Source organism: Miscanthus floridulus, chromosome 1, assembly GCF_019320115.1.
Source record: "Miscanthus floridulus cultivar M001 chromosome 1, ASM1932011v1, whole genome shotgun sequence".
Taxonomy (NCBI): domain Eukaryota; kingdom Viridiplantae; phylum Streptophyta; class Magnoliopsida; order Poales; family Poaceae; genus Miscanthus; species Miscanthus floridulus.
In genome coordinates, this window is record NC_089580.1 from 102,747,397 (window position 1) to 102,773,145 (window position 25,749).

At 51.0% G+C, this 25,749-nt stretch overlaps 2 protein-coding genes across 2 annotated transcripts; one reads left to right on the plus strand and one right to left on the minus strand.

Moving 5' to 3' along the window:
* The first annotated feature begins 8,787 nt into the window (after positions 1-8,787).
* LOC136460812 (uncharacterized) lies at positions 8,788-9,129 on the plus strand. The gene has a single exon (XM_066460377.1). The coding sequence runs from the start codon at positions 8,788-8,790 to the stop codon at positions 9,127-9,129; it is 342 nt and encodes a 113-aa protein (XP_066316474.1).
* A 5,461-nt stretch (positions 9,130-14,590) lies between these two features.
* LOC136460820 (uncharacterized) lies at positions 14,591-15,612 on the minus strand. The gene is made up of 2 exons (XM_066460381.1): positions 15,340-15,612; positions 14,591-14,971 (listed from the first exon to the last, which is right to left on the minus strand). The coding sequence occupies exons 1-2, from the start codon at positions 15,610-15,612 to the stop codon at positions 14,591-14,593; spliced, it is 654 nt and encodes a 217-aa protein (XP_066316478.1).
* Positions 15,613-25,749: the final 10,137 nt, after the last annotated feature.

Here is a 25,749-nt window from a genome sequence, read left to right on the forward strand (position 1 = left end):
GCTGACCAGAATACTGGCACATTTGCTTGGTCAATGTTTCAACCAATTGGAGATGACATGAAGACAGACCGCATTAGCCGAAGAAGATCAAACGGTGTGCCGCAACATAATACATGTTGCTCGAGGACTAGCCATGGGGGTATTAACCCCTATACCCTTACGGCTAGGTTTGGGCCAGCCCAGACTAGGGGGTTGGGCCCACTAGAAGACGACGCGCAGGCCAGCCGATCTGCTTGGAGTCCCACACAAGGAATCAAGGCAGACTTGGAGATCAAGCAAGATCCTGGTCGATTAGAATAGGTATCCTTATCCGGCCACCTATGGCAATTGTAACTAGTTAGGATTAGTTTCTAGATCTGTAACCCTGCCCCCTAGACTATATAAGGCGGGCAGGGGACCCCTCTCGAAAATCATCTCATTGACATACAACAATACAATCATACGCAGGACGTAGGTATTACGCCTTCACGGTGGCCGAACCTAGATAAAACCTCATGTCTATCTTGCGCCACCATCTTGTTTGTAGCTTGCGCACCTGTCTGCTGATAATCTACTACCTTGGGCATACCTCTAGGTAGACTGCCGACCATATTTCATCGACAGAGACTAAGGAAATTAGTGGCAAGTCCAAGATCTTTTGGACCGCGGGTATGTATGTGAAAGCCTTAGTCCTTGTACTATTCCTATACTTTTAGTTCCTTAGAAAGATGGAACTTGGCGTATGTGTGTTGATTGTAGAGCCATCAATAATATTACTATTCGGTATCGTCATCCTATTCCTAGGCTAGACGACATGCTTGATGAGTTGTGTGGTTCTACAATTTTCACTAAGATTGACTTGCAAAGTGGCTACCACCTAGATTAGAATGAAACTTGGAGATGAATGGAAAACTCGTGTTTAAAACCAAATTCGGGTTGTATGAGTGGTTAGTTATGCCTTTTGATTTGACAAATTCACCTAGCACTTTCATGCGCTTAATGAATGAGGTTTTAAGAGCTTTTATTGGTCATTTTGTGGTAGTTTACTTTGATGATATATTGATTTACAACAAATCTTTTGATGAACATATGGATCACTTACGTGCTGCTTTTAATGCTTTATGTGATGCATGTTTATTTGGTAACCTTGAGAAGTGCATCTTTTGCAAGATCGAGTTTCTTTTCTTAGCTTTGTTGTAACTCCACAGGGAATTGAGGTGGACGAGATGAAAATTGAAGCCATCAAGAGCTGGCCGGTTCCCCAAACCGTCACATAGGTGAGGAGTTTTCTTGGTCTTGCAGGATTCTACCGCCTGCTTCATCAAAGATTTCAGCACCATTGCTGCCCCGTTGCATGAGTTGACTGAAGAAAGGAGTGGTGTTCCATTGGGGAAAGGCACAAGAGGAGTCCTTTGACACTTTGAAGGACAAGCTTACACATGCACCATTGCTACAACTTCCAAACTTTGGTAAGACTTTTGAGCTAGAATGTGATGCTAGTGGAGTTGGCATTGGAGGTGTTTTGATGCAAGATGGTAAACTCATTGCTTACTTTAGTGAAAAATTACATGGCCCTGTTCTTAATTATTCCACGTATGATAAGGAATTGTATGCATTTGTTCGTTCTTTAGAGACATGGTGTCATTATTTGTGGACTAAAGAATTTGTTATTCATTCTAATCATGAATCACTTAAGTACCTTCGTTCTCAAAATAATCTGAATCATAGGCATGCTAAATGGGTTGAATTTATTGAATCTTTTCCTTATATTATCAAACACAAGAAAGGGAAGGATAATGTGATTGCTGATGCTTTGTCTAGAAGATATATATTGCTAGTCCCAACTTGATTAGCCGGATTTTTGGTCTTCAATCCATTAAAGAACAATATGCGCTTGATCCCGATTTTAAGGATGTGTTGCTTAATTGTAGAGAGGGACACACATGGAATAAGTTTATGATCAGCGATGGGTTTTTGTTTAGAGCTAACCGCCTATGCATTCCAGTTAGTTCCATTCGTCTTTTGTTGTTGCAGGAGGCATATGGAGGCGGATTGATGGGACATCTTGGTGCCAAGAAGATGGAGGAGGTGCTGTCCACACACTTCTTTTGGCCAAGGATGAGGCGAGATGTAGAGCGGTATGTGGCTCGGTGTGCCACATGTCAAAAAGCTAAGTCACGGTTGAACCCACATGGTTTGTATATGCCTCTTCCTGTTCCTTCTACTCCTTGGGCAGATATATCTATGGATTTTGTGTTGGGATTGCTAAGGACTAAGAGGGGGAGGGATAGTATTTTTGTGGTGGTTGATCATTTTTCTAAGATGACACATTTTATTCCTTATCATAAGAGCGACGATGCTATTCATATTGCTGACCTTTTCTTTCAAGAAATCGTTCGCTTGCATGGTATGCCTTCTACTATTGTTTTAGATTGCGATGCAAAATTCTTGAGTCATTTTTGGCGCACGTGGAATAAATTAGGGACCAAGCTGCTGTTTTCTACAACATGTCATCCCCAAACTGATGGGCAAACTGAGGTTGTGAGTCAAACATTGTCCACCATGTTGAGAGCCATTTTGAAGCTCAATTTGAAGATGTGGGAAGAGTGTTTGCCGCATGTGGAGTTTGCATATAACAGGGCAGAACATTCCACCACCATGGTAAGTCCTTTTCAGGTAGTGTATGGTTTTAACCCCCGTGCTCCTATTGATCTTTTGCCTTTACCTACCACTGAGAGAATACATAGTGATACTAGAGAGCGTGCTGATTTTATTCATAAGTTGCACTGAAACAACTAATGCAAATATTGAAAGAATGAATGAAAAGTATAGAATTGCTGGTAGTAAAGGTAGAAAAGAGATTAAACTTGAATCGGGTGATTTGGTTTGGTCACATTTGAGAAAAGATAGATTTCCTGAGCTGTGTAAGTCTAAATTAATGCCAAGAGCAGCTGGTCCTTATAAGATCATTGAGAAAATAAATGATAATGCCTACAAACTTGAATTGTCACCCGAGTTCAGGGTTAGTCCCACCTTTAACATTGCAGATTTGAAACCTTATTTGGGAGAGGAAGATGAGCTTGAGTTGAGGATGACTCCAATTCAAGAGGTGGAGGATGATGAGGACATCACCTTCTTCAGAGGTACCCGCTGATCCTCCAACCGTCATGCAAGGTCCAATGACCTAGGCTCGAAAGCGACAACTCAATTTAGAGGTGAGCTCGTTCTTAAGCAATACTTTTCATACTTTTGAGAATAGACTACTACCTAATGATGTTATCTTGCTTAGGAACATTGGAGAGGGTCATGAAGGACTTAGAGGAAGTGGTGGAGGTGATGATGACCAGCAAGGACGTCCAACACAAACTGGAGGTCCAGTCCAACAAGAATTCGAGTCTGCCTCGGCCTCCAGGACCAGTCTGCCTTAAACTAGTCACCTAGGACGCATCCGGACTCCGTTTTTGATGATCCACATATGGATGGAAAGCTAATTTGATAAGGAAGCCAATCCAAGTGGTTTCACAGCAATAACTCTTCGGAATCAATGGGAATTGTCAAAACAAGTCAGCGTCCAGAATCTACCAGAGTGCTGCGACACCTTATTTTGGTCCGTTGGACCGTATATCAGTGTTTGGGCCCATTAGGGGGCCGTGTCTAGGGTAGGCAACAACCCTAAGACCTTAATAATAATACGCCACCACCGTCATTAGTGTCGGTGTTTTGGTCCGGTGGGTCCTCAACCGACTAGTGAAAGTGTACTGCATGCTCCTAATCCCGGATGGTGATGCAAAGAGACACAAAGTTTATACTGGTTCAGACAATAGGTGCCCTACGTCCAGTCTGAGAAAGCGATCTTGTATTCCTTGCACCGAGGTGCTTGTAGTAGGGGCTTACGAGCTGAGTGAGAGAGGGAGCTAGTCCCAGCTCTCTGCATAGAGTGGCGTGGGTTGCTCGAGATGTTGATCTCTTGCAGTGAGGGAGCATGTGTGTTACAGAGCAGTTGTGCATTGCTTGCATGTGTGAGTCTGATCCCCCCTAGAAGCAGCCCTAGTTACTCCCTTTTATAGTCGATGGGAGGCACAGGGGCGGTACATGTATTTGCTACTGTGGAGTTTTGTGAGCAGAGGCGGTATGTCCGAGCCCTACAGCTCGTCGCTGTGGTGGCATGGTCGGTGGAGCGGCCTTGTCCTCGGTGCACTGGAGCGACATGCCGGCACGCCTGATCCTATGCGATGTGGGAGCTCCTATGGTGGCATGCGCGCCTTCTTCTATTAGAGGTGTGCTGGTCACTGTATGTTTGACCGGTGCGGAGAGCTGAGGCTGGGTAGATGCGACGGCAGCGGGTGCACTGATTCTGGGGCTACAGGAGCTTGGCCCTATGCACGACAGTGGGGCTCCTATAGCTTGACGCAGGGCATGGTGCGTACTATGGACGACGTGCCGGTCCTAGAGTGCTGACAATGTAGAGAGCCTGAGGCCTAGTCAGTGCAGAGGTTGAACCATTGTGGGGGGCTCGGATGGGTGCGAGTCCCGAGGATATAGGAGCCTGAAGCTGATAGCCGAGGCTCAAAGGGAGTAGTTGGTTTTGTATGTCGATTCTAAGGCTATAGGGACCCAGACTTGACTTTCCATGCCTGCGCTAGTCCTTGGAGCTAGGGTTAGGCAGCACAGTGCAGCACGGGTGTCAACCGTGGGCACAGTGCCTGAGCACAGCGGCCAGTAACCCCTGCCACGTCCTGTCCCTAGACGGCATGGCATCGATGTGACTCCTATCTCATCGGCCACTCCGCTGTATCATGCCATCATTCGGCTGACATTGCGGGAGTGGTTTGGTCGCATTAGTTGGATGTGACGTCCCATCAGAGAAGTCGGTCAAGGCAGCGGTGACGGGGTTGATGCCGAGTCGGCCTCGGGCGAGTCGAAGAATTGGTACCTCATCTGAGGCCTTGGGATGCGGGGCCTCAGGGCGAGTTAGACAACCGGTACCTCGTCCGAGGCCTTATGGCGTGGGGCCTCGGGTGAGTCGGAAAACCGGTACCTTGTCCAAGGCCTCGTGGTTTCGTTCTGCGCTGAGCCCACTCTGGGTGAGCCCGGATATTGTTCGAGGTGGGCCAGGTGGTCTAGCCAGGCCTTGGATAAGGTCGGGGTTTGTCGGTGGTTGTCTTCTTGGCTTTGATATTTACAAGGTCTAAGTGATTTTTTTGGTTCTTGCTTAGGGGACCCATTTTTATGGTACCCAACAGTAGCCTCCGAGCCTCGAGGAGAGTGTGAGCGCTCTCCCTGAGGTTTTGATGAGACTTGGCTCCCGGCAGCTCTTGGCAGGATGGTGTTTCATACTCGAGGCTTCGATGGGTGCGCATGAGCGCACCCGCCGAGTGTAGCCCCCGAGGTCCTAGAGGAGTGGATTTATTCCTCCAGGGGCTTTTTCATGTTGAGTGAGGGGTTTTATCGTGTTTGTCGAGCCCCTGAGTGCGAGTTTGGGTCGCTGGGCCTTGGCTTGGTTGTAGGAAGAGCCCCCGAGCCTCTGCTCGAAGTAAGAGGGCGATCAGGAGTTTCCCTATCTTTTTTGTGTGGCCCTCGCGCATCCTTTTCAGTTTGGGAAGGAGGGGTGGAGTATGTCAGGCTACCCTCGGTGGGCGAGCATTGACACCTCCGGTGAGCTGTTACTAGGTAAGTCCGAGTGGAGGCCCATGCCCCATTCGATAGGGGTCGGCTAGTGGTCCAGAGACGCACTCCAAAAGTACCAGAGGGCTTCTCTAGTGGGTCCTAAGGCCGTTCGATTAGCCCTAGGGGCTCGGTGCCTCCCTACGGTGGGATCCCATTCAGAGACCTCCCTGACTGGTCTCAGACACAACTTAGGGCATCCCAAGCAATTGCTTGCTTGGGCCTCGGCCATGTACGGGCTCGCCCATAGTCATCCCTAACTCTGTTTGTCCTAGGGTGGCTGTCGAGGCCCTCGGGGGCCCATCCTTCGAACCCCTAGACCATAACGGGCTTGGTGCCTAGTTCCTTAGTCCGAAAGGAATCGGTTGGGGATATTCCCTTCCCATCGGCTGACGACGGCGGGTGCGCTTTTTGAGGTGATTCCTTAGGGAGACGGAATGGATGGGACATTACTGTGTGCGCGTGGTTAATAAGAAAAAGGTGGACGCGTGGGTGGTTTGGTCGGATCTGGATTAACTGCACTAGATCTGAGGGAAACTTTCCTGGTTTCGTCGCCCGCCCGTTTTGCCCTCTTTCCTCCCTCATAAATACATGATGAGCCGCGCCCCACCCCTCCTTACCTTTTCCACTTGTGTTCTCCCTTTCTACCCTTGAGTAGGTTGCTAAGAACAGAGGAAGAGGGCACTGGGGAGAAGAAGGGAGAAGGGGGAGGGAAGGAGAGAGAGATAGCGAGAGTACGCCTTACCACCAGTAGCCACATTCTCCACCACACCCATGGCCAGGCGGCGCTATTGTCCTCCAGGTAGATCCTTGGGGTCCAGTCTGACTGTGTCCGCGGCGACGCTGCAGTCGCTCATCGATGATGGTCTCCTCCGCCCGGTCACCGACCCCAACAGACCTAGAGTGGATTGCTCTGAGGGATGAGCCGAAGCCTGAGGCCACACGATGGCTACATCGTGAGCTTCGTGGCCTTCCACGAGCGTGGCCTTGGCTTGCTGGCGGACCGGTTCATGCGGGCGCTCCTACATTACTACAGCGTGGAGCTCCACAACTTCAACCCCAACTCCATCGCGTAGGCAGCCATCTTCATCGCTGTCTGCGAGGGGTACCTGGGCATTGCCCCCCACTAGGAGCTGTGGCTCCACTTCTTTTGGGTGGGGCTCACCACCAAGCCGGCGGGCACGATGGGCACACGGAAGGCATTAATGGCCAGCGGCTGCACTCTCCAAGTGCACCAAGATCGGTAGCCCTTCTACATCCTGGCCTAGCTCGTGTCGTCCAACCACTATTGGTACAATAGCTGGTTCTACCTCTACAATGATGACTGGCGGGCTTCCCCCTATTCTAGGGCGGGTCATGGAGAGCCAGCCGGAGAGGTGGAGGTGATGAGGACATCACCAAGATGGAGTTGAGGATGACTCCAATTCGAGAAGGGGAGGATGATGAGGACATCGCCACGCTGGACACACCGACACCATGGTCTTCCCCAAGTTGCAATTCGTTCCCAACTCAGCTACCACGTCGCCCTCGGATTCAGCAGACACGTCGTCACCGTTTTGGTCATAACTTTCTCATATGACATCGAAACGGGCCGTTCTTGGATGCGTTGGAAAGGGTACGACAACGCCATCGTTTTGGATCTGGTCCCAGCTCTAGAAGGTCCGTGGATCATTCTGTGTGACCACGGCAAGGTGCTACATCACCTATTTGGGCCAACTTGGCCATGTATCATGTCAGGCCTTAAGCCCAAGTTGTGGGCGCCCAACCCCTGGCCGTCCCCAACCCTAGGTCAAGTCTTAGACTATAAACACAGCCGCCTACTGCTGCTACACAATTGGGTTTTTGTTTATAGTTTAGTTTTCCATTGAGAAAATGAATCGTTCGTTGTAACTATGGTGACAAATCCTTTTATAGTGATCCAGGGCCCCCGTTCTTGATCTCCTCCACTATGTCGATTAGTTCTTTGAAACCGAGTTCTTGAATCCTCTATTGATATTCGCATCATTCATATTTGCAATTTCAGATTGCGTGTTTTACCTTCTTGCTTGTGCTCTTCGATTCACTTGCAGGAAAAGCCTTCTTGGCGAGGTCAATCAAGTTGTGCTTGGTTGATAACCAATGGAGCAGTGGTGTAATGGTTGCATGGTTCGAATCGCGTCTGATTTGAAGCTAGATCGCCAACGTCGAGATCTCTACAAAATCGAACTTATTGGCTACCTCTCGGAAGATCGAGCCTGTACTCATCAGGAGGTACGACGTCCCATTGGCTGATCAGTCCAAGCTGTAGCTGCTCCTGAGGGCGCTAGAGAGGTTGTGTAGCCATGGCCTTATGGCGGCCACGGTCGTGGTGGCCTTCCACCGCCGGAGGGCGCACACCGAGGCGTATAAGGAGCGAAAGGACTGCTGAGGAGGCAAGGCTGCAAGAGGAAGAGCCTCGAGCACGATGAGCTAGAGAAATGTCGCCGACAACAGAGGCACGACGGTCTCCTAGAGGAGCCATCTCCTATCATCGTCGTCGATGGATTTTTCGAGCGATGATGATGAGAGCGAGGCGAGGCGGGGTACCCTAGGACCACCTCCCTAACGTCAAGGAGACGGCACCCTAGGGTGTCAGTGAGCAGCCTAGCATCTCTAGGAGGAGGAGGAGAGGGCACCTCGGGGCTGGCGATCGGCCTGCCCCAGGGGCCTGAGGCTGACACGCCCAAGACACGGGCGTCGGGGAAGCGCGCCGTTAGCCCGATGGGCTCGACGGTGGAGGTGGAGCTGGGCGACTGGCAGGGGTGACTCAACCACCTCCGTAGAGGGCCGAGGGGGCATTGGAGCCTAGCGAGGGCCGGCCGGTACCGGCGGACATGGGGGCCGTGCCACTGCTGCCGGCACCGCCATTGCTGAGGACGAGGGACGCGGTGCGGAAGCTATTGTGTCCCCGTTTCGAGGTAAGTATTTTGTCAGTGGAGTTTGCAGCATCTCCCACTCGTTCTTTGGTCGTATGCTGACCTTGTGAGTGTTTTGTCTTTAGCCGAAAGCGTCAGGCAGAAGCGCCTACCCTGGTGCCACTTAAGGTGCTCAAGGTGAGCACTAGCTCCACCGCCCGATGGGTGGTGGACGCGTAGGCCGCCTTGTGGCATGGCACAGGTGTCGGCCATGGCTGACCCGAAGGAGCTGGTCACCCAAGGAGAGGCTACCGAGGTAGTCACGAAGCAGGCAGGGGAGGAGGCGCCTATGCCCCATGACACCAAGGCCCTCGAGTCAGGTGAAGCCGAGGTGCCTTCAATCACTAAGGCCACCGAGGGTGAGGCCGAGGCCCCTAGGACCTCCGAGGCCGAGGTGGCGGAGGTCGGGGCTTCTAGGGCTTCCGAAGCCGAGGTGGCGGATGCCAGGGCTCCCAGGACCACTGAGGCTAAGGTGGCAGAGGCTAGAGCTCCTAGGACCACCGAGGCCAAGGTGGCAGAGGCCGGCTCAAGCACGGCAGAGCCGGTGGCCTAGGATGCGGAGACAGAGGTGGGCAAGCTTTGGTACCGCCCTCGATCCAAGACCCACCGCTATCATAGGAGAATCCTGATAGGTGGAGGTTCATTCAATCTCCTCCGATGATACTTCCCGAGGGAAGGAGGTGGCGGACGCCGAGGCGGCCAGCACCGCGGAGCAGCCAGCTCTGACTTTTGGCGAGGGGAGCTTAGCCCTTGTCTGGGTGCAACTTGAGCCCCGTGGGTGGGATAGCCCACGCGTCATGTGGCGGAGCCGGGATGACCCTGAGGGGGAGCCTCTATTCGCCCTCGAGGATGCAGACAAGGGGGGCACTAGGGCTCCCTTGAGCAATTTCGCTAGCTGGCGGAGCAGTCGCTTCGGACAGCGCTGTCTATCGTGGCTGATAACCTACCTGGCGTTGCCCTAGGTACGCGCTTTCTTTTCTTGTGCTGTGTCATCTTTTTCCCAAGTTTTCTCATAGTGCTTGACGTTGTTGTGCCTATCCAGGAGCTCGAAGCCTAGTCCCTTGAGAAGTCGATGTTCCTCCGGCGGGAGAGGGACGTTTGGGACCAGCTCCGGCAGTAGAAGGACCTACTCGCCAATGCTAATGAGCTTCTATCGGCATGGAGCATGGAGGTGGAGGACCTCCACCTTCACTATGCTGACATGAAGGCCAAGGCGGCCATGGATCGGGAGTAGGCCACCCCTTTGGTGGTGCAGATCCAGGAGCTGTAGGAGGAGCTGACCTGGGTGGCCGGTGAGCGGGACACCTTCATGTCCCAGGCCAAACAAGAGGCGGCCTCTACCAAGGCCGTTGCCAAGCAGCTCGAGGTGGAGCAGGGCGCGCACCTGCTAACGAATGGTGCCCTAGCGGAGGCTGTTAAGGTGGCTGAGGCCTCTCGGGTCGAGGCCTTAGCCTAGAAGGAAAAGGCCAAGGGTGAGTCCTAATGAGCCACGCCCCTTATTTTATTTGTTTTTCTTACATTTGACCCCTAACTCCCCGATGTGATGTAGAGTTGGAGAGGGAGGCTTCTAGGGTGACCAAGGTCTCTCGGGTTGAGGTCCAAAACTAGAGGGAGAAAGCCGAGGGTGAGTCTCATAGGCTTGCGCCCCTGTTTGGCTTGTTCTCTTTCATGCTTAGCCCCATCCCACTTGTCTTGGCATAGGGTTGAAGAAGGAGGCCTCCCGAGTAGCTGAGGCCTCCATCATAGTGCAGGCGGTGCTTGAGGCTAAGATCCAAGAGCGCAACACGCTGCAGAGCACCGCCCATACCGCCTGCGAGGCCCTAGAGGTCAGGGGGGTCGAGTCAGGCAGCTCCCTCAGGAACCGCTTGATTGCATTGAGCGGTCGAGTCCCCGAGCAGCTCCGGGGGGGGCGCTACATACAGGCATCAAGCGTGCCCTAGCCGTCATCTCCTCGCACTATGCCGGCATCGACCTCGAGGCCGTCAGCAATGGTTACATCATGGCTAAGGATGATGAGAAGGCCAAGGAGGAGGTCATGAAGCTGGTGGAGGCGGCTGAGGCCCCTGGCACGGCACTGGCTAGGTTATTTAAAGAGGAGGTGGTTCCTCCAACGCCGACCGCCGATGCTGGTGACCCTGAGTTTTGACCTAGGCCAAAGGGGCCATGTAAATAGATTAGGACTTACATCATTATACTATGACACTTGTGGCCATCGAGGCCTTTTAAATTACTTGTGTGTATATGTTGTTTAATCATTTTTATTGTATTTCCTAGCCTCTGCCCTCTGTCTCGTCTTTGAACATATCTCTTGCAAAAAACTTCCTCAGAGCCTATGCTGCCCTTCAGGCAAAAGGTGGTGAGGGAGTTGCCATAGCCCAGAGGCGTAGGCCAGTCTCGTGGCTCGGCCAGCCTTTTGGCCCTGAGATAGACTTTCAGTCCTTAGGTTTTTTACAATCGATTTGTTAGAGTACGCGAGAGAGTTTGGCATAGAAATTTTTTCAAAAACCTAACTAAAAATCGGTGTCTGGGACTTAGGGGGGTCCCCCCTTCTAGCCCTCAAGGGAGGCTTAGTTCTGCAGAGGTAGAGCCGAGTCTTGTTTGAGCCCCACAGTGGGCAGCTCTATGGAGGTAGAGCCGAGTCTCCCTTATAGCGTTATCATAACGCTGATCCCTCATCGATGGGCTCGGGGGGTTTCTCAAAAAATTAGAACAACTAAAGAACGCTTCTTTATTGTATTTTGAGAAATAATGTATACAATGCTTGGGAATTTAAGGGTAGAAGCGACATAGCTGTTCTATGTTCCAAGTATTGGTGAGGATTTCGCCCTTCTCGTTGGCTAATTTGTAGGTCCCAGGCTTTATCACTTGGGCGACGATGTACGGCCCTTCCCATGGCGGGGTCAGCTTGTGGCGACCCTTATTGCTCTGTCTCAGTCTCAGCACCAGGTCACCCACTTTTAGGTATTGGCTTCGAATGCACTGGGCTTGATAGCATCATAGGGCTTGCTGGTACTTGGCCGAGTGTAGCAGCGCAGTGTCTCGAGCTTCCTCCAGTTGGTCGAGGGCATCCTCGTGGGCAATGTAGTTGCTTTGCTCGTTGTAGGCCTATAGCCTTGGGGAACCATACTCCAAGTCAGTGGGGAGGATGGCCTCGGCTCCATAGACTAGGAAGAACGGTGTGAACCTCAAGGCTTGGCTCGAAGTGTTCCTTAGGCTCTAGATGACTGATGAGAGTTCAGCGAGCCATTTCTTGCCAAATTTCATCAACCGGTTGTATATTCTTGGCTTGAGACCCTATGGGATCATGCCACTGGCACGTTCTACTTGGCCATTTGTCCTAGGGTGTCCTACAGCCGACCAGGCCACACGGATGTGGTGGTCATCGCAGAATGTCAGGAACTTGTGGCCGGTGAATTGTGTCCCATTATTAGTGATGATGGTGTTTGGAACCCCAAACCTACGGATGATATCAGTGAAGAACAGCACCGCTTGCTTAGATTTGATTCGAGTGATCGGACGAGCCTCAATCCACTTGGAGAACTTGTCAATAGCTACTCGCAAATGGGTATAGCCCCTAGGGGCCTTCTATAGAGGCCCAACCATGTCTAGCCCCCACACGGCGAATGGCCATGTAATGGGGATGGTTTGGAGGGCTTGGGCTAGGAGGTGCATCTGCCACGCATAGTACTGGCATCCCTCGTAGGAGCATACCAGCTTGGTGGCGTCAGCAACTGCCATTGGCCAGTAGAACCCTTGGCAGAAGGCGTTTTCGATGAGCATCCAAGGCGCTGCATGGTGCCCGTAGGCTCTCGCATGCAAGTCCCAAAGTAGGGCTTGGCCTACCTTGGTGGTGATGCACCGTTGGAGGAGGCCAGATGGGCTTTGCCTGTACAACTCACCATTGCTGAGGACGTAAGTTTTGGCTTGTTACGCAAGCCATCAGGCTTCGGTCCTGTCTGAAGGAAGCTCTCCTCAAACGAGGCAATCAAGGAACGGGACTCACCAGTCCATGCCCTGATCGGCCTCGGGAGGCTCCACGTTGATTTCCATGGCCTCAGGCTTGGTCACAGTGGTCTCGGTGATAGAGGGGTCCTCGGGCCTTGCGTTGGGCTCAACCGATGGGCCCTCTTCCGCCGCTGAGGCGTAGATGATGGAAGGCTTGTGGAGGTCTCTGGCGAAGATGTTTGGGGGGACCAGGGCCCATGCCGACGCCATCTTTGCCAGTTTGTTCGTGGCCTCATTGAATTTTTGCGCAATGTGGTTGAGTTCGAGGCCATCGAACTTGTCTTCTAGGTGATGTACCAACTTGCAGTACACCTCCATTTTGGGGTCATGGCAGTTTGACTCCTTCATCACTTGATCGATGATGAGCTATGAATCACCCCATATGTCGAGATGCCCTACTCCAAGTTTGATGGCGATCTGCAAGCCATTGACGAGGGCTTCGTACTCGGCTGCATTGTTGGAGGCGGCGAAGCGGAGCCGGATCATGTAGCACATGTGCACTCTAAGGGGTGAGATGAAGAGCAGACCCACGCCTGCGTCGGTCTTCATTAGGGACCCATCAAAGTACATGGTCCAGCATTCCACCTGGATTTGAGTAGGTGGCAGTAGGGTGTCAGTCCACTCAGCCACAAAATTGGCCAAGACCTAGGATTTAATTGCTTTCTGAGGTGCAAAAGATAGGGTTTCCCCCATGAGTTCGATGGCCCACTTGGCTATTCTACCCAAGGCCTCCCGGTTCTGGATTATCTCTCCTAGAGGGAAAGATGACACCACGATCACCGGGCGGGACTCGAAGTAGTGACGCAGCTTGCGTCGAGCCAAGACTATGGCGTAGATCAGCTTCTAGATGTGGGGGTAGCGTGTCTTAGTTTTAGTGAGCACCTCGCTGATGAAGTAAATAGGTCATTGGACGGGTAGAGCATGCCCCTCTTCCTGCCTCGGCCACTATGGCCACGCTGACCACTTAGGTCATTGGGGCGACGTAGAGTAAGAGGGCCTCGCCCTTGGTCGGCGGCACCAGGATGGGAGGATTGGTGAGCAGTACCTTGATCTTGCTGAGGGCTTCTTCGGCCTCAGGGGTCCAAGAAAAGTGTTCGAATTTTCTCAAGAGGTGGTACAGAGGCAAGCCTTTTTCGCCAAGGCATGAGATGAAGTGGCTCAGGGCTGCAAGGCATCCCATAACCCTCTGCACTCCCTTGAGGTCTCAGATTGGTCCCATGTTGGTCATAGCCGAGACCTTCTCTAGGTTGGCCTCAATGCCGTGCTCTGAGACTATGAATCCCAAGAGCATGCCTCGGGGGACCCCGAAGACACACTTCTCAGGGTTGAGCTTGATGCCCTTCTCTTTGTGGCATTTGAAGGCTATCTCCAAGTCATTGATGAGATCACTAGCCTTCCTAGACTTGACCACAATGTCGTCCATGTAGGCCTAGATGGTTCGCTTGATGTGCTCGCCAAAGACCTAGATCATGCACCGCTGGTATGTGGCCCCTACATTTCTGAGGCCGAAGGGCATAGTCACATAGTAGTACATGCCGAATGGGGCGATGAAGGAAGTCAGTGAGCTGGTTGGATTCTTTCATCTTGCTTTGATGGTAACCAGAATACACATCAAGGAAAGATAGGGTTTCACATCCCGCAATGGAGTCAATGATTTGGTCGATTCGAGGTAATGGGAATGGAACTTTTGGACATGCTTTATTCAAACCGGTGTAGTCTACACACATCCTCCACTTCCCATTTTTCTTCTTGACTAATACAGGATTAGCTAACCACTCTGGATGGGATACTTCCTTAATGAATCTGGCTGCCAAAAGCTTCTGCACCTCCTCACCGATGGCCCTGTGCTTTTCCTTGTCGAATTAGCGTAGGCACTGCTTCACCGGTCTAGAGCTGGCTCGGATGTCCAAGGCATGCTCGGTGACCTCCCTCGGTATGCCCGACATGTCCGAGGGACTCCACGCGAATATATCGACATTCGCATGGAGAAAGTCGATGAGCATGGCTTCCTATTTGCTATCGAGGGTGGCGCTGATCATCAGCGCTTGGTCGTTGGAGCAGGTGGGGTCGACTGGGGTGAGCTTGACGGCCTCTGCGGGCTCAAAAGTCCCAGCATGACACTTGGACTCGGGTGCCTCGCTACCAAGTCGGTCGAGGTTGACGATGAGGGTCTCGGCCTCCACGGGAGCCTTGGCGTACTTGATGCATTTGACATCGCAGTCGTATGCATGCTCGTACCTAGACTCGATAGTGATGATGTCATTGGGGCCCGACATCTTGAGCTTGAGGTAGGTGTAGTTGGGGATCACCATGAACTTGGCATAGCACGGGCGCCATAGGATGGCATGATAGGTCCCCTTGAACCCAACCACCTCGAAGGTGAGGACCTCCTGGCGGTAGTTGGAGGGAGTGGTAAAGCAGACAGGCAAGTCGATGCGCCCAAGGGGTCAAGTATCCCTGGCACGATGCTGTGGCAGGGCGTGGCATTGCCTTGGAGCCATGACTAGTCGAGCTCTAGGAGCTCTAGGGTGTTGGTGTAGAGGATGTTGAGGCCACTGCCTCCTTCCATCAACACCTTGGTGAGCTGGGTGTTGCTGATGATCGGGTCAACGACAAGTGGGTACTGTCCGGGGTTTGGGACATAATCGGGGTGGTCATCCCGATCGAAGGTGATCGCCTCCCGAGACCAGTCGAGGTACCGGGGAGTGGCCACCTCAACCAAGAAGACCTCCCAGCGCTCCTTCTTTCGCTGACGCACCGTGAGGCACACTGAAGGCCTGCCAAAGATCATGAAGGCGTTGTGCACCTCGAGGAACCCATCATCCTTGTCGTTGTCCCTATCGCCGATGCCCTTCTTCTTAGCATCGTCATTGGGGAGCCCGAGCTTGGCGTAGTAACGCCAGAGCATGGTGCACTCTTTGAGGGTGTGCTTCACTGGGCCTTGGTGGTAAGGGCAGGGTTTCTTAAGCATGTCGTCGAAGAGCCCAGGGCCTTTGGCGGGGCCACGGGGATTCTTGCGATCTGCGGCCATGACTAGATCGGCCTCGAGGACCTCCTACTTCCCCTGGTGACCCTTTTCCTTTTTCTTGGGGAGGTGGGGGGCCGAAGCTCTAGGGGCCTCATCCCTCTACTTCCCCTTGGCGTCGTTGTCGAGGAAGATGGCCCTGACAGCCTCTTTGCCCGAGGCAAAGTTGGTGGCGATGTCGATGAGCGTGGCCGCCGTGGCCAGTACGTTCCAGCCTAACTCTCAGACTAGGTCTCGGCAGGAGGTGCCGGAGGAATGCCTGGACAATTTCTGAGTCACCGACACTGGGCAACTCGGTGCATTGCTTGGAGAAGCATCGGATGAAGTCTCAGAGAGACTCATCCAGCCTCTAGCGACAACTCTTGAGGTCCCAGGAGTTCTCGGGGCACACATATATGCCCTAGAAATTCCCGACAAAGACCTTTACCAGTCGCACCAGTTGTTGATCTGCAAGGGAGGCAGGTGTTCGAGCTAGGCTCATGCTGAGTCTGACAAGAACAAGGGGAGGTTGCGGATGATGAGCAAGTCATCGTTCGTGCTGCATAGCTAACAAGCCAGGCAGTAATCAGCCAGCCACAGCTTGGGCTTGGTCTCGCCGCTATACTTTGAGAGGTTGGCCGGTTGCCGAAACTAGGCTAGGAAGTGGGTGCCGTGGATGGCCTTGCTGAAGATGAGGGCCAGGTGGCCCAGGAGAAGGACTACGGTCCTCCCCACTATCATAGTGACCGCCTCAGTGCGGGTGGTAGCCTCGGGTGGGCCCATCATTGTTGTGGCGCCGTCGCCTGCTGACCACATCATGGTCACCTTGCGCCTCGCATCGGTCGCTAAGGCGGTCGTGCACCTAGGGGGCCTTATTGGCTTTCAGTGCTTGAGCAGGCTTGGGATGAACCAAGGCCTCGCTATCCTGCCGAGGTGGTGCTGCAGGTAGATCCAAGGTGCCCCTGCACCGTCGAGAGGTGGAACTTTCGGCTTGCTGTACCGCGGTGGTCTCGAGGAGGACTCGGAGCTCGCCGTGGACCCGTCGCCCCTCTGAGGTAGAGGGCTCGGGCATTGTCCAAAGTAGCATCGCTGCTACCATGATGTTCTGGCTAGCGCGATTGAAGATAGGGGGTTGCTCGCCCCCTTCGTCGTTGTTGATGCGGTAGTTGACATCACGAGCCCTCTGCCGGGATGCTCCACCATCATCGTGACCCTACTACTCTTGCTCGAGAGTGTCTTAGAGCTGCTACAGAAGGAGTTGGTCATGTTTGACCTTGGCCTGAAGCTCACGGAGCTGCTCCAGGTCTAGGCGTCGAAGTTCCTCGAGGGGTGGGGAGCGATTGCTTGCCCCTTCGTCCTCATCGCTCGCGCTCAGCACCTCGAGCTCAATGCTGAAGCACTCACGAGTGGGATCGTAAGTGTCTTCGTCATCGGAGTTGGAGTAGCCAAAGCAGTAGTCGCTCGCGGCCATGAAGCGGTGCATGGCTTTAGGGTCGCGAAGCCCGAAGAAGTCCACTCTAGCCCACGCCTCGTCCTCCTTTGAGGAGTCAGCGTGGCTGTGGGTCGGGGTTGTGGCGATGAGGTTGAGGGCAAAACATTGGTGGTGTCCTAGGGGCTCTGCGTGAGCGGAAGCGTAGGCGGCGGCATTGCCCAACCTAAAGGGGTACGAGGATGGTGTCATCGCTGGGCTCCACTCTGCCAGAGTCGACTCCTCAGGAGGTGGCAGGGCAAAGCTTGATGATGGGGCGTTGTTGCATGCCACCGGCATCTTTCCCTTGCTCAGGCTTAAGCTAGATAGGTCCCCAGCCAGGGACTCTGTACCAATAGCCGAGTATGGGATACTGGCGGAGCGCGGTGCGTCGCCCTAAGCTCACGCGGTGTCGGGGTGGTCCCACCCACATCATGCCTGGCGAGCGTGATGAGAGCGGTGGCACGGGCGCTGCCTATGCCTGGGCTGCTGGTGCATGATGTCGTCGTTGGTCGATGGGGCTCTGGGTGGGAGGAGTACCATATCGAACTCATATCCTAGAGACATGAACTCTAGGCTCCCAAACTAGATCACCATGCCAAGATGCAGTGGTCGCACGGGGTCTACCATCCGGAACTTGTTGGGATGGCTAAGCTGACACGCAGTATGCCCCCTACCTGGCATGCCAACTATCGGTGTTTTGGTCCGGCGGGTCCTCAACCGACTAGTGAAAGTGTACTGCATGCTCCTAATCCCAGATGGTGATGCAAAGAGACACAAAGTTTATACTAGTTTAGGCAATAGGTGCCCTATGTCCAGTCTAAGAAAGCGATCTTGTATTCCTTGCACCGAGGTGCTTGTAGTAGGGGCTTACGAGCTGAGCGAGAGAGGGAGCTAGCCCTAGGTCTCTACGTAGTGTGGCATGGGTTGCTCGAGATGTTGATCTCTTGTAGTGAGGGAGCGTGTGTGTTATAGAGCGTTATGCGTTGCTTGCACATGTGAGTCTGATCCCCTTAGAAGCAGCCCTGGTTACTCCCTTTTATAGTCAAAGGGAGGCATAGGGGCGATACATGTATTTGCTACGTGGCGTTTTGTGAGCAGAGGTGGTATGTCTAAGCCCTATAGCTCGTCGCTGTGGTGGCATGATCGGTGGAGCGGCCTTGTCCTCGATGCACTAGAGCGACGTGCCGGTCACGCCTGATCCTGTGCGACTGTGCGAGCTCCTATGGTGGCATGCGCATCTTCTTCTATTGGAGGCATGCTGGTCACTGTATGTTTGACCAGCGCGGAGAGCCGAGGCTAGGTAGATGCGACTAGCGTGGGTGCACTGATTTCGAGGCTATAGGAGCTTGGCCCTATGCACGACGCTGGGAGCTCCTGCAGCTTGACATAGGGCATGGTGCATACTGTGGACGACTGTGCCGGTCCTAGAGTGCTAACAAAGTAGAGAGCCGAGGCCTAGTCAGTGTAGAGGCTGAACCATTGTAGGGGTTCGGCGGGTGTGAGTCCTAAGGCTATAGGAGCCCTAGAAGCGGATAGCCAAGGCTCGGAGGGAGCAGTTGGTTTTGTATGTTGATTCTGAGGCTACAGGGACCTGGACTTGACCTTCCATGCCACGCTGTCCTTGGAGCAGGGGTTAGGCAGCACAGTGCAGTATGAGTGTCAGCCATGGGCATAGTGCCGAGCACAGCAGCCGGTAACCCCTACCCTATCCTGTCTCGGATGGCATGGCGTCGATGTGACTTCTGTCTCGTTGGCCACTCCGCTGTATCGTGCCGTCGTTCGGCTGACATTGCGGGAGTGGTTTGGTCGCATTAGTTGGATGTGATGTCCCGTCAGAGAAGTCGGTCAAGGCGATGGTGATGGGGTTGATGCCGAGCCAGCCTCGGGCGAGTCGAAGAATCGGTACCTCATCCGAGGCCTTGCGGCGTAGGGCCTCGGGCGAGTCGAAGAACCAGTACCTCGTCTGAGGCCTTCTAGCGTGGGGCCTCGGGCGAGTCAAAAAACTGGTACCTCATCCGAGGCCTCATGGTTTTGTTCTAGGCCGAGCCTGCTTCGGGTGAGCCTAGATATTGTTCGAGGTGGGCCGGGTTGTCCAGCCAGGCCTCAGATAAGGTGGGGGTTTGCCGGTGGTTGTCTTCTTGGCTTTGATATTTACAAGGTCTAAGCGATTTTTTCAGTTCTTGCTTAGGGGACCCCTTTTTATGGTACCCAACAATTAGGTTTTCAATTTTACTTAGATTAATCTGTCAAGAATAGTTTCGCCATTCATCGGTTTGTGAGACCCCAACTTCATGAGTTTAATCATTCATCTGCAATTTGGTTGCGTTCTTTCTTGTTCTTGCTTGTGTTCTTCGTGGCGCAGGCAGGGATTAGCCTTCTTGGCGAGGTCAACCTGGTCTATGACTCGATTGATAACTAGAGGAGCTATGGTGCTAAGATTGCTGGGTTCAATCTTTTGATCTGAAGCCGGATCGGATGTGTCATTCTCCACCACTAATGATAGTTATCACCACCTAACAGAAGATCGGGATCCCCATTCCCATTACAAGATGCTCATGAATAGCTCAAGCAAGGAAAGCTTCAGGTAGAAGAAAAGATCACCACAAGTCAACTACCCTTCATCATAGAGTGTCATCAAGCTCTAATGATGAAGGTAACATCTTAAGGTAAGTGGTCATTATTTAAAAAAAGAAGATCTTCCCTTTGATCTTGGTATTCACAAAAATAAAGAAACAAACATGTTTGAGTTATAACTTTGCTTGATCCAACCTGATTAACTCAACATGTTTTGTTCCTTAAGTTTGTTCATGGCACCACTTTCTTGATCTCATAGTCTTAACCAAATCACTACTACACTTGCACCTTTCACAACCGCATCGTACCCCACATTATATTCCAATTTTGGCCTCGGTAGTAAGCTATCGATAGTGAAGGTCATAGCCTTCACCGTCAGGCATCTGGGACCAATTACAGTGTAGACTAACATGGCCAATTAGCTTATGATCCGTCCATGATTAGGTCCTTACTTCAGTTGCATTGGAGCACAACCCGATTGTGGATGTACACTAACACCACCACATTGGCAAATTATATAACTATGTGTCGAGGCTATCAAAACTATCGTGTGGGCACATCAACCACCTATGTAGTGGTCACCAACACCATTGCCTTGTACTTCGACCTAACTATCAGTGGTATGGGTTCACTGTCAATTTGATGACCAAGACACCTATGTAGAGGTTAACACCACCATCACTTCAGCGTATGATCCGTCAGTACAAAGGTCATGGTCACCGTTGCCTTACACCATGATCTGCCTTTGATGATCATTTAGTCGGTGTCGGGTTACTAAACGATTCGGTGGTGATACACTTTTATCCCTGCCACATAATACATATAGCGACGGTGTTGGACGTTTGCCCCACCAATGCCGGTGGTGATAACAAAACAATAAACGACCCTTAATAGCTTACTGAACACAAAGTGTATAGATATAGTCATTACATCCATAAACCATGTTCTTACAATAATAATGGATGCTTACCATAATATCTTTCTCAACTGATGCCCTAACACAAGAAGTACATAGATTGCAAGGTACTGATCTCCATAGGCTTACATTACGAAACAATGTAGCTATGCTCCTCCTATTTGGCACTCCTGCTTGCTAGGCAAAAATGAATATAATTAGTGCATCCTTCGAATTGGTAGGCAATGCACCATGGAACCCCTCTTCTTCCTCCTAGCCAATGTAGGAAAATTGTTCAAAAGCACTCAGACTCCACCTGCATAAAGCCACACAATTAATAATATTCAACACACCATTCCTTGAGTTATGAATCTCAAATTGGCTTATATATAGAATCAAAACAACTACCTACCTGAACAAAGGCATGATGTAATTACAATAAAATATAGCATATGCACCTTTACTGCTCTACTAATGACTCTATGAACAAGGGAACATAAGGAAGATAGTGAGGTCCGCCTCTTCATACATAATAGTTTGTAGGTACTTCTAGGATAGCTGGTGGCCCGAGCAGGGAAGACATGAACTTTACTGCGGTTCATGTCATATGCAAATAGTGAGTTGTCCTCCCCAACAAGGAAAATCAAATTTCATTCTAGATGAACTGCAATCACTCTGTAGGCCGCATCACAAATTCTAGATGAACTGCAATCACTCTGTAGGCCACATCACAAACCTCGGTACCAATTTCAATATTCTTCTTTCCAAATAGCTCCAGTGTGAGTATCTTATGCTTCAATGTCCATTTACTTGTACCATAGTCTTCAAGGATCCTAGATTGAAAGCTCATACCTATTCAAAGTATCAGTAGTACATAAACACAACTAACCCTAAGCTTCATGGATGGAGATTGCATCACCAATTGGCCTATGAATTTTCCTCCATGTCTTTCCCTCCATATCAACAGAAACTATCTAGGTGAACTCTAGCATGTGCATAAAACCATTAACAAAACACCTTTCCCATATGTGGATACTACAATACCCTTGCCCATTCAGATTCTTTAAAGATCCATGCTCTAGTTTTAGATGAGTAGATGTTGGCACCTAAAGAGTCATCATCGTTGATTCCGATATTCAAACACATGGAAGTACGAGAAGACTGTCAGATCGAACACCAAGCGAGCGAAACCACAAGAATGGTTGCTACCCAGTAGTAGCAACCATTTCTTAGTCATCGAATTGTAGACAACATAGTGAAACCCAGAGTACCTAGAAGAGGATGAGGCCCAAGGAGCAATCTGAGATCACGACATCCTAAATGGGGAAGGGAAAGAAGGACAAGAGGGGTATTCACCATTGATGCTGGTGAAGTTGCATTTGCATTTCCAGCTACGGTAAAAGAATCCAACGAGAATCTAGGGCTAAGATCACTGACATCCTAAATGGGGAAGGGAAAGAAGGACAAGAGGGGTATTCACCATTGACGCTGGTGAAGTTGCGTTTGCATTTCCAACTACGGTAAAAGAATCCGACGAGAATCTAGGGCAGCTCCTTATGGTACTCAGATCTTGATATGAGGCTATTTCAGGAGCGACAAACACACTTGCAGCTACACAAGGAGTGAGTGGTGAGGTGGCTGAGGATGAGGACCAAGACATGGTCTGAGAGGATGGTCACTTTGTTCCTCTTGTTGGGGGCCTCCTCCTCCATCTTGATGAGGATCTAGGTGGAGCTAGGATGGCGATGGAAGCGGCGATGCTGTCGCCTAAATCAGAGAAGGAGCGAATTATGGAGATGTGTTCATGAGCTCATTAATAATCAGATGGCGCTTCATTGGTACTCATATGAGTGAAGAAGGGAATAAAACTCCAAGAACAATGCATAGGGGAAGTGTGAAAGCATTACCATTGCCTTTGGATCTTGTGGCATTGAGCTCAAGCGACAATGGCAGTGATGAGTACTAGCCTGGTCACCGATGGATCTATGTTGTCTACCTGCCAGTGATGCGTACCGGTGTGGAGCACTAGCGTGATAGCAGTGACTGGCGGCTTGCACGCCGCTAAGTAGGGGCAATCGCGTAGTTCAGCATTGGGGACTAGGGGTGGTGATTAGGAACAACAGCACTAAGGAGGAGAAAGATATGGTGGGGAGTGTCCTTTGTAAGAAACTATATCAGACGTGGGAATGCAAATTTCTGCGTAAATACGCACGAGAGTGATGTGTAGGACTCACGCGTGGCCTTGGAAATTAAAAAAAAAGCAGCGTGAAGGCCACCGGCGGTGATGATCAGGAGATGTTAGCACCTACTAACGATAGACATGTCATATGGTCTACGAACTCTAAGGTGCACAAGTGGGATGTTCAAGTCAGCAAACAGAGATGAACTCAAAGTAATAACTACTAAATATTATGAACATTTTTATATAGAATGCAGAGGCATGTTATAATCAAACTACTCATGGGGAGCATTATGAATGACGTCCTCTACATCCACCACAGCTAAGACGCCATCGCCCATAGCGGAGAACTCATCGATTAGGTTCTGGCGCTGCTAATAGCTTGTCTCTCTCCGGGAACCCTAGCTCCACCATGGTCAGGTCTTCACCTAGCCAAAGCTGGGAGGTGGCCATGGTTGAAGTGGCCCCAAGGAGAATGTAGTACGTGGTCACCTCCATGACCCGTGGTGGCTTGGTGCAAAGATGGTCCGCTAGGGTCATCCCCGTAGGCGCAGGAGGCGAAAGCTTGCGGACGATGTTGTCTACTGCCACATGGAGGTCCTAGTAGTGCCTGTTGCTCTAGCCGCCATCTAGGAGGAGACACGGGTGTTGTCCTCGGCTACCTGGTGAAGGCAAGTCACCTCTACCACCTTGCCCTGTGCAAGTGATCAGTTGCTCCTAGACGGATGAAAAGGAGATAAGAAAATGCTACAACTAAAGACACAACAGTCGCATTTAGTGTAAGAGCAAGATCATATCATGCCGAATGCCTTACCAATGAGGTGTGCCTAGGCCTTGGTGGTGGCAAGCTCCGCCATGGCCATTTCCTACTTCATGGCGGCAACTAGAGAGGCGTAGCCGGTTCGTCTCCCGTCTCTCCTCGTGGAGGGCAGAGGTGGCCATGTCTAGCTGCTCCACCAATGTGAGGACATCATCTGCCCCCCAGTCCCCCATTAGTCATCGACAGAGATAGCCAAAAGTGGGGATCAACTCTTCGGCGGCAGGCACCACCGAGCTAGCCTCCCCATCCTATCGTAGCATCGCACTGAAGGTGGGGATGAGCAGGGACAACCTCCAACGACTCTTCCATTGGGTGCTTCATTGCTCGATCCACCATTGGATGAGATGTGAAAGTTGGGGTGTCGAGGCAGAGTGCCAGACAAAAAAATAGAACTGAGAAGATAGGTAAGTGTAACGAGTTTGAGAGAAAAGGAATCATGTACTTGCTTCCCCTCCTTAGCCTCCACTTTTATAGAAGGCTAGGGTGAGATAGGCGCCCATTGGAGTTCCCTTCGATTACATTGAGTGAGAGTAGGACTTAAGGTGAGGCCATGTCTCGCATGATCTTAGTGGAGCAAGCTACTCCCTAGTGAAAGTAATGGTGATGGAACGGTGTTGGAAGTTGGACGGCTGAAAATTGACTCAACCACATGGCTCAGGCCTCTCTAGCTCTAACCACAATCTTAGTGGAGACAAAGTGATGAACCACTAGCTTGTATGATAAACTCTTTATTCTCTTTAATACAATGATACACAAGTATGATTCCTTTCTAAACTCAGTTATAGTTACCTTCTTTCTTGTATGATGAGGTTCAGATTCCCTTGCACATGTTTCCAATTTCTTAATACAAGTTATTCAAATCATCTCCACTAATAAACATGAGCAGCGAAGGCAACAGTCATGGTCCATGACATCCACGGTCACCCACAAGAGTCATAGGTAATGGAGCAGGGAAGAGACAACGTGGACCATTTGATTCCTTGCACTTTGTGATCTAACACTAACGCTTAATCACTGTATGAAATGGCGACAGGAGCTGCAATAATGACAATTTGCAAACACATCAAACCAATTTGCAAATTAACCAAGGCAAATACTTCCACCCTAGTACCATCTCAGTGAGGTGCTTTATCTCACGTCTGTGTAGCTAGGGCAACATCATTCATAACTTCAGTTACATTCCATAGTTGTACAATAACAAAGACCTATCGAAGACTATTGTGTGTATAATAAAAATGACCTATCGAGTACTGGTACATCCCATAGTCGAGTCTAAAGATAGGTAGTGCAAGCTAAGGACAAGGCAGCACCTCACAAAACTTCCACTAGCATATACACCTCTCATGGTCGAGAGAGAGAGAGAAAGAAGAGGAGCATCTTAGTGAGGTGCTTTACCTTCCCTACTGCACCTCTCATGGTCGAGAGAGAGAGAGAGAGCAAAAGGAGCATCTCCACCTCTCATGGTCATGAGCATGTTCATTCCTGCATAGGATGACTAATTGCTAACATGTAAGTTTAGCAGTAGGAAAAATGAATGAAACCATTTTTTGTCCACCTTTCTTGTGTAGTAACTTCCTTGTAGATTAGGACATGGTGGTGCTCATGTCTCATGGTTATGAGGAGAGCATGGAAGAGAAGCGCCACCATCGTCACTGCTGCCCCAAAGGAAGGAGGATCGCCAGAGCGCCGGGATGGTGAATTGGCATAAGAAACACGTAGGGCAAACCAGGGTTACCAAAGTGCATTGAGTACCCCTTGGCTTGCCCAAATAAGCAAACCCCTTTAATCACAAAACTTTCACTAGCACCAAGATCGAGCAGCCCCTGCTGTGCCTAGATGCCAGTAGTACCCAATCTTGAAGGTCTTCTCCCAGCATTGCTGCTTGCCACCTAGAGGAGTTAGAGACGGAGCGCCATGGCGATGAAGAAAATATAGATGGTTGGCTGAATAGCTTTGTCTATATCTATCTATATCTAAGGAGGAAGGAGTGTGTGGATTGCCAAGAAGCGCATCCAACCATGGCTTAAATAGGCCAACCTTGAAGATGGAGAAATAGAGAGGAGCAGTTAATATAAGCATTTGGGAAGATGAGGCATACTCCATAGGAAAGTAATGGTGATGCAACTATGTTATGGGTAGTTGGGAAATGGGGAAATAACTAACGCTGAATTCACTATGGTACACGAAACGGTCAGTGTAGGGCCGGCAGCCATAACGCCTATCCT

Excerpts from the sequence above, each read along its gene's own strand:
- LOC136460812 (XM_066460377.1), top strand. The coding sequence starts at position 8,788 with ATGGCTGACCCGAAGGAGCTGGTCACCCAAGGAGAGGCTACCGAGGTA.
- LOC136460820 (XM_066460381.1), bottom strand. The coding sequence starts at position 15,612 with ATGGCCGCAGATCGCAAGAATCCCCGTGGCCCCGCCAAAGGCCCTGGG. Across the intron at positions 14,972-15,339 it reads GGCCTTCAGTGTGCCTCACG|GAGGTCCTCACCTTCGAGGT; the intron begins GTGCGTCAGCGA and ends AACTACCGCCAG.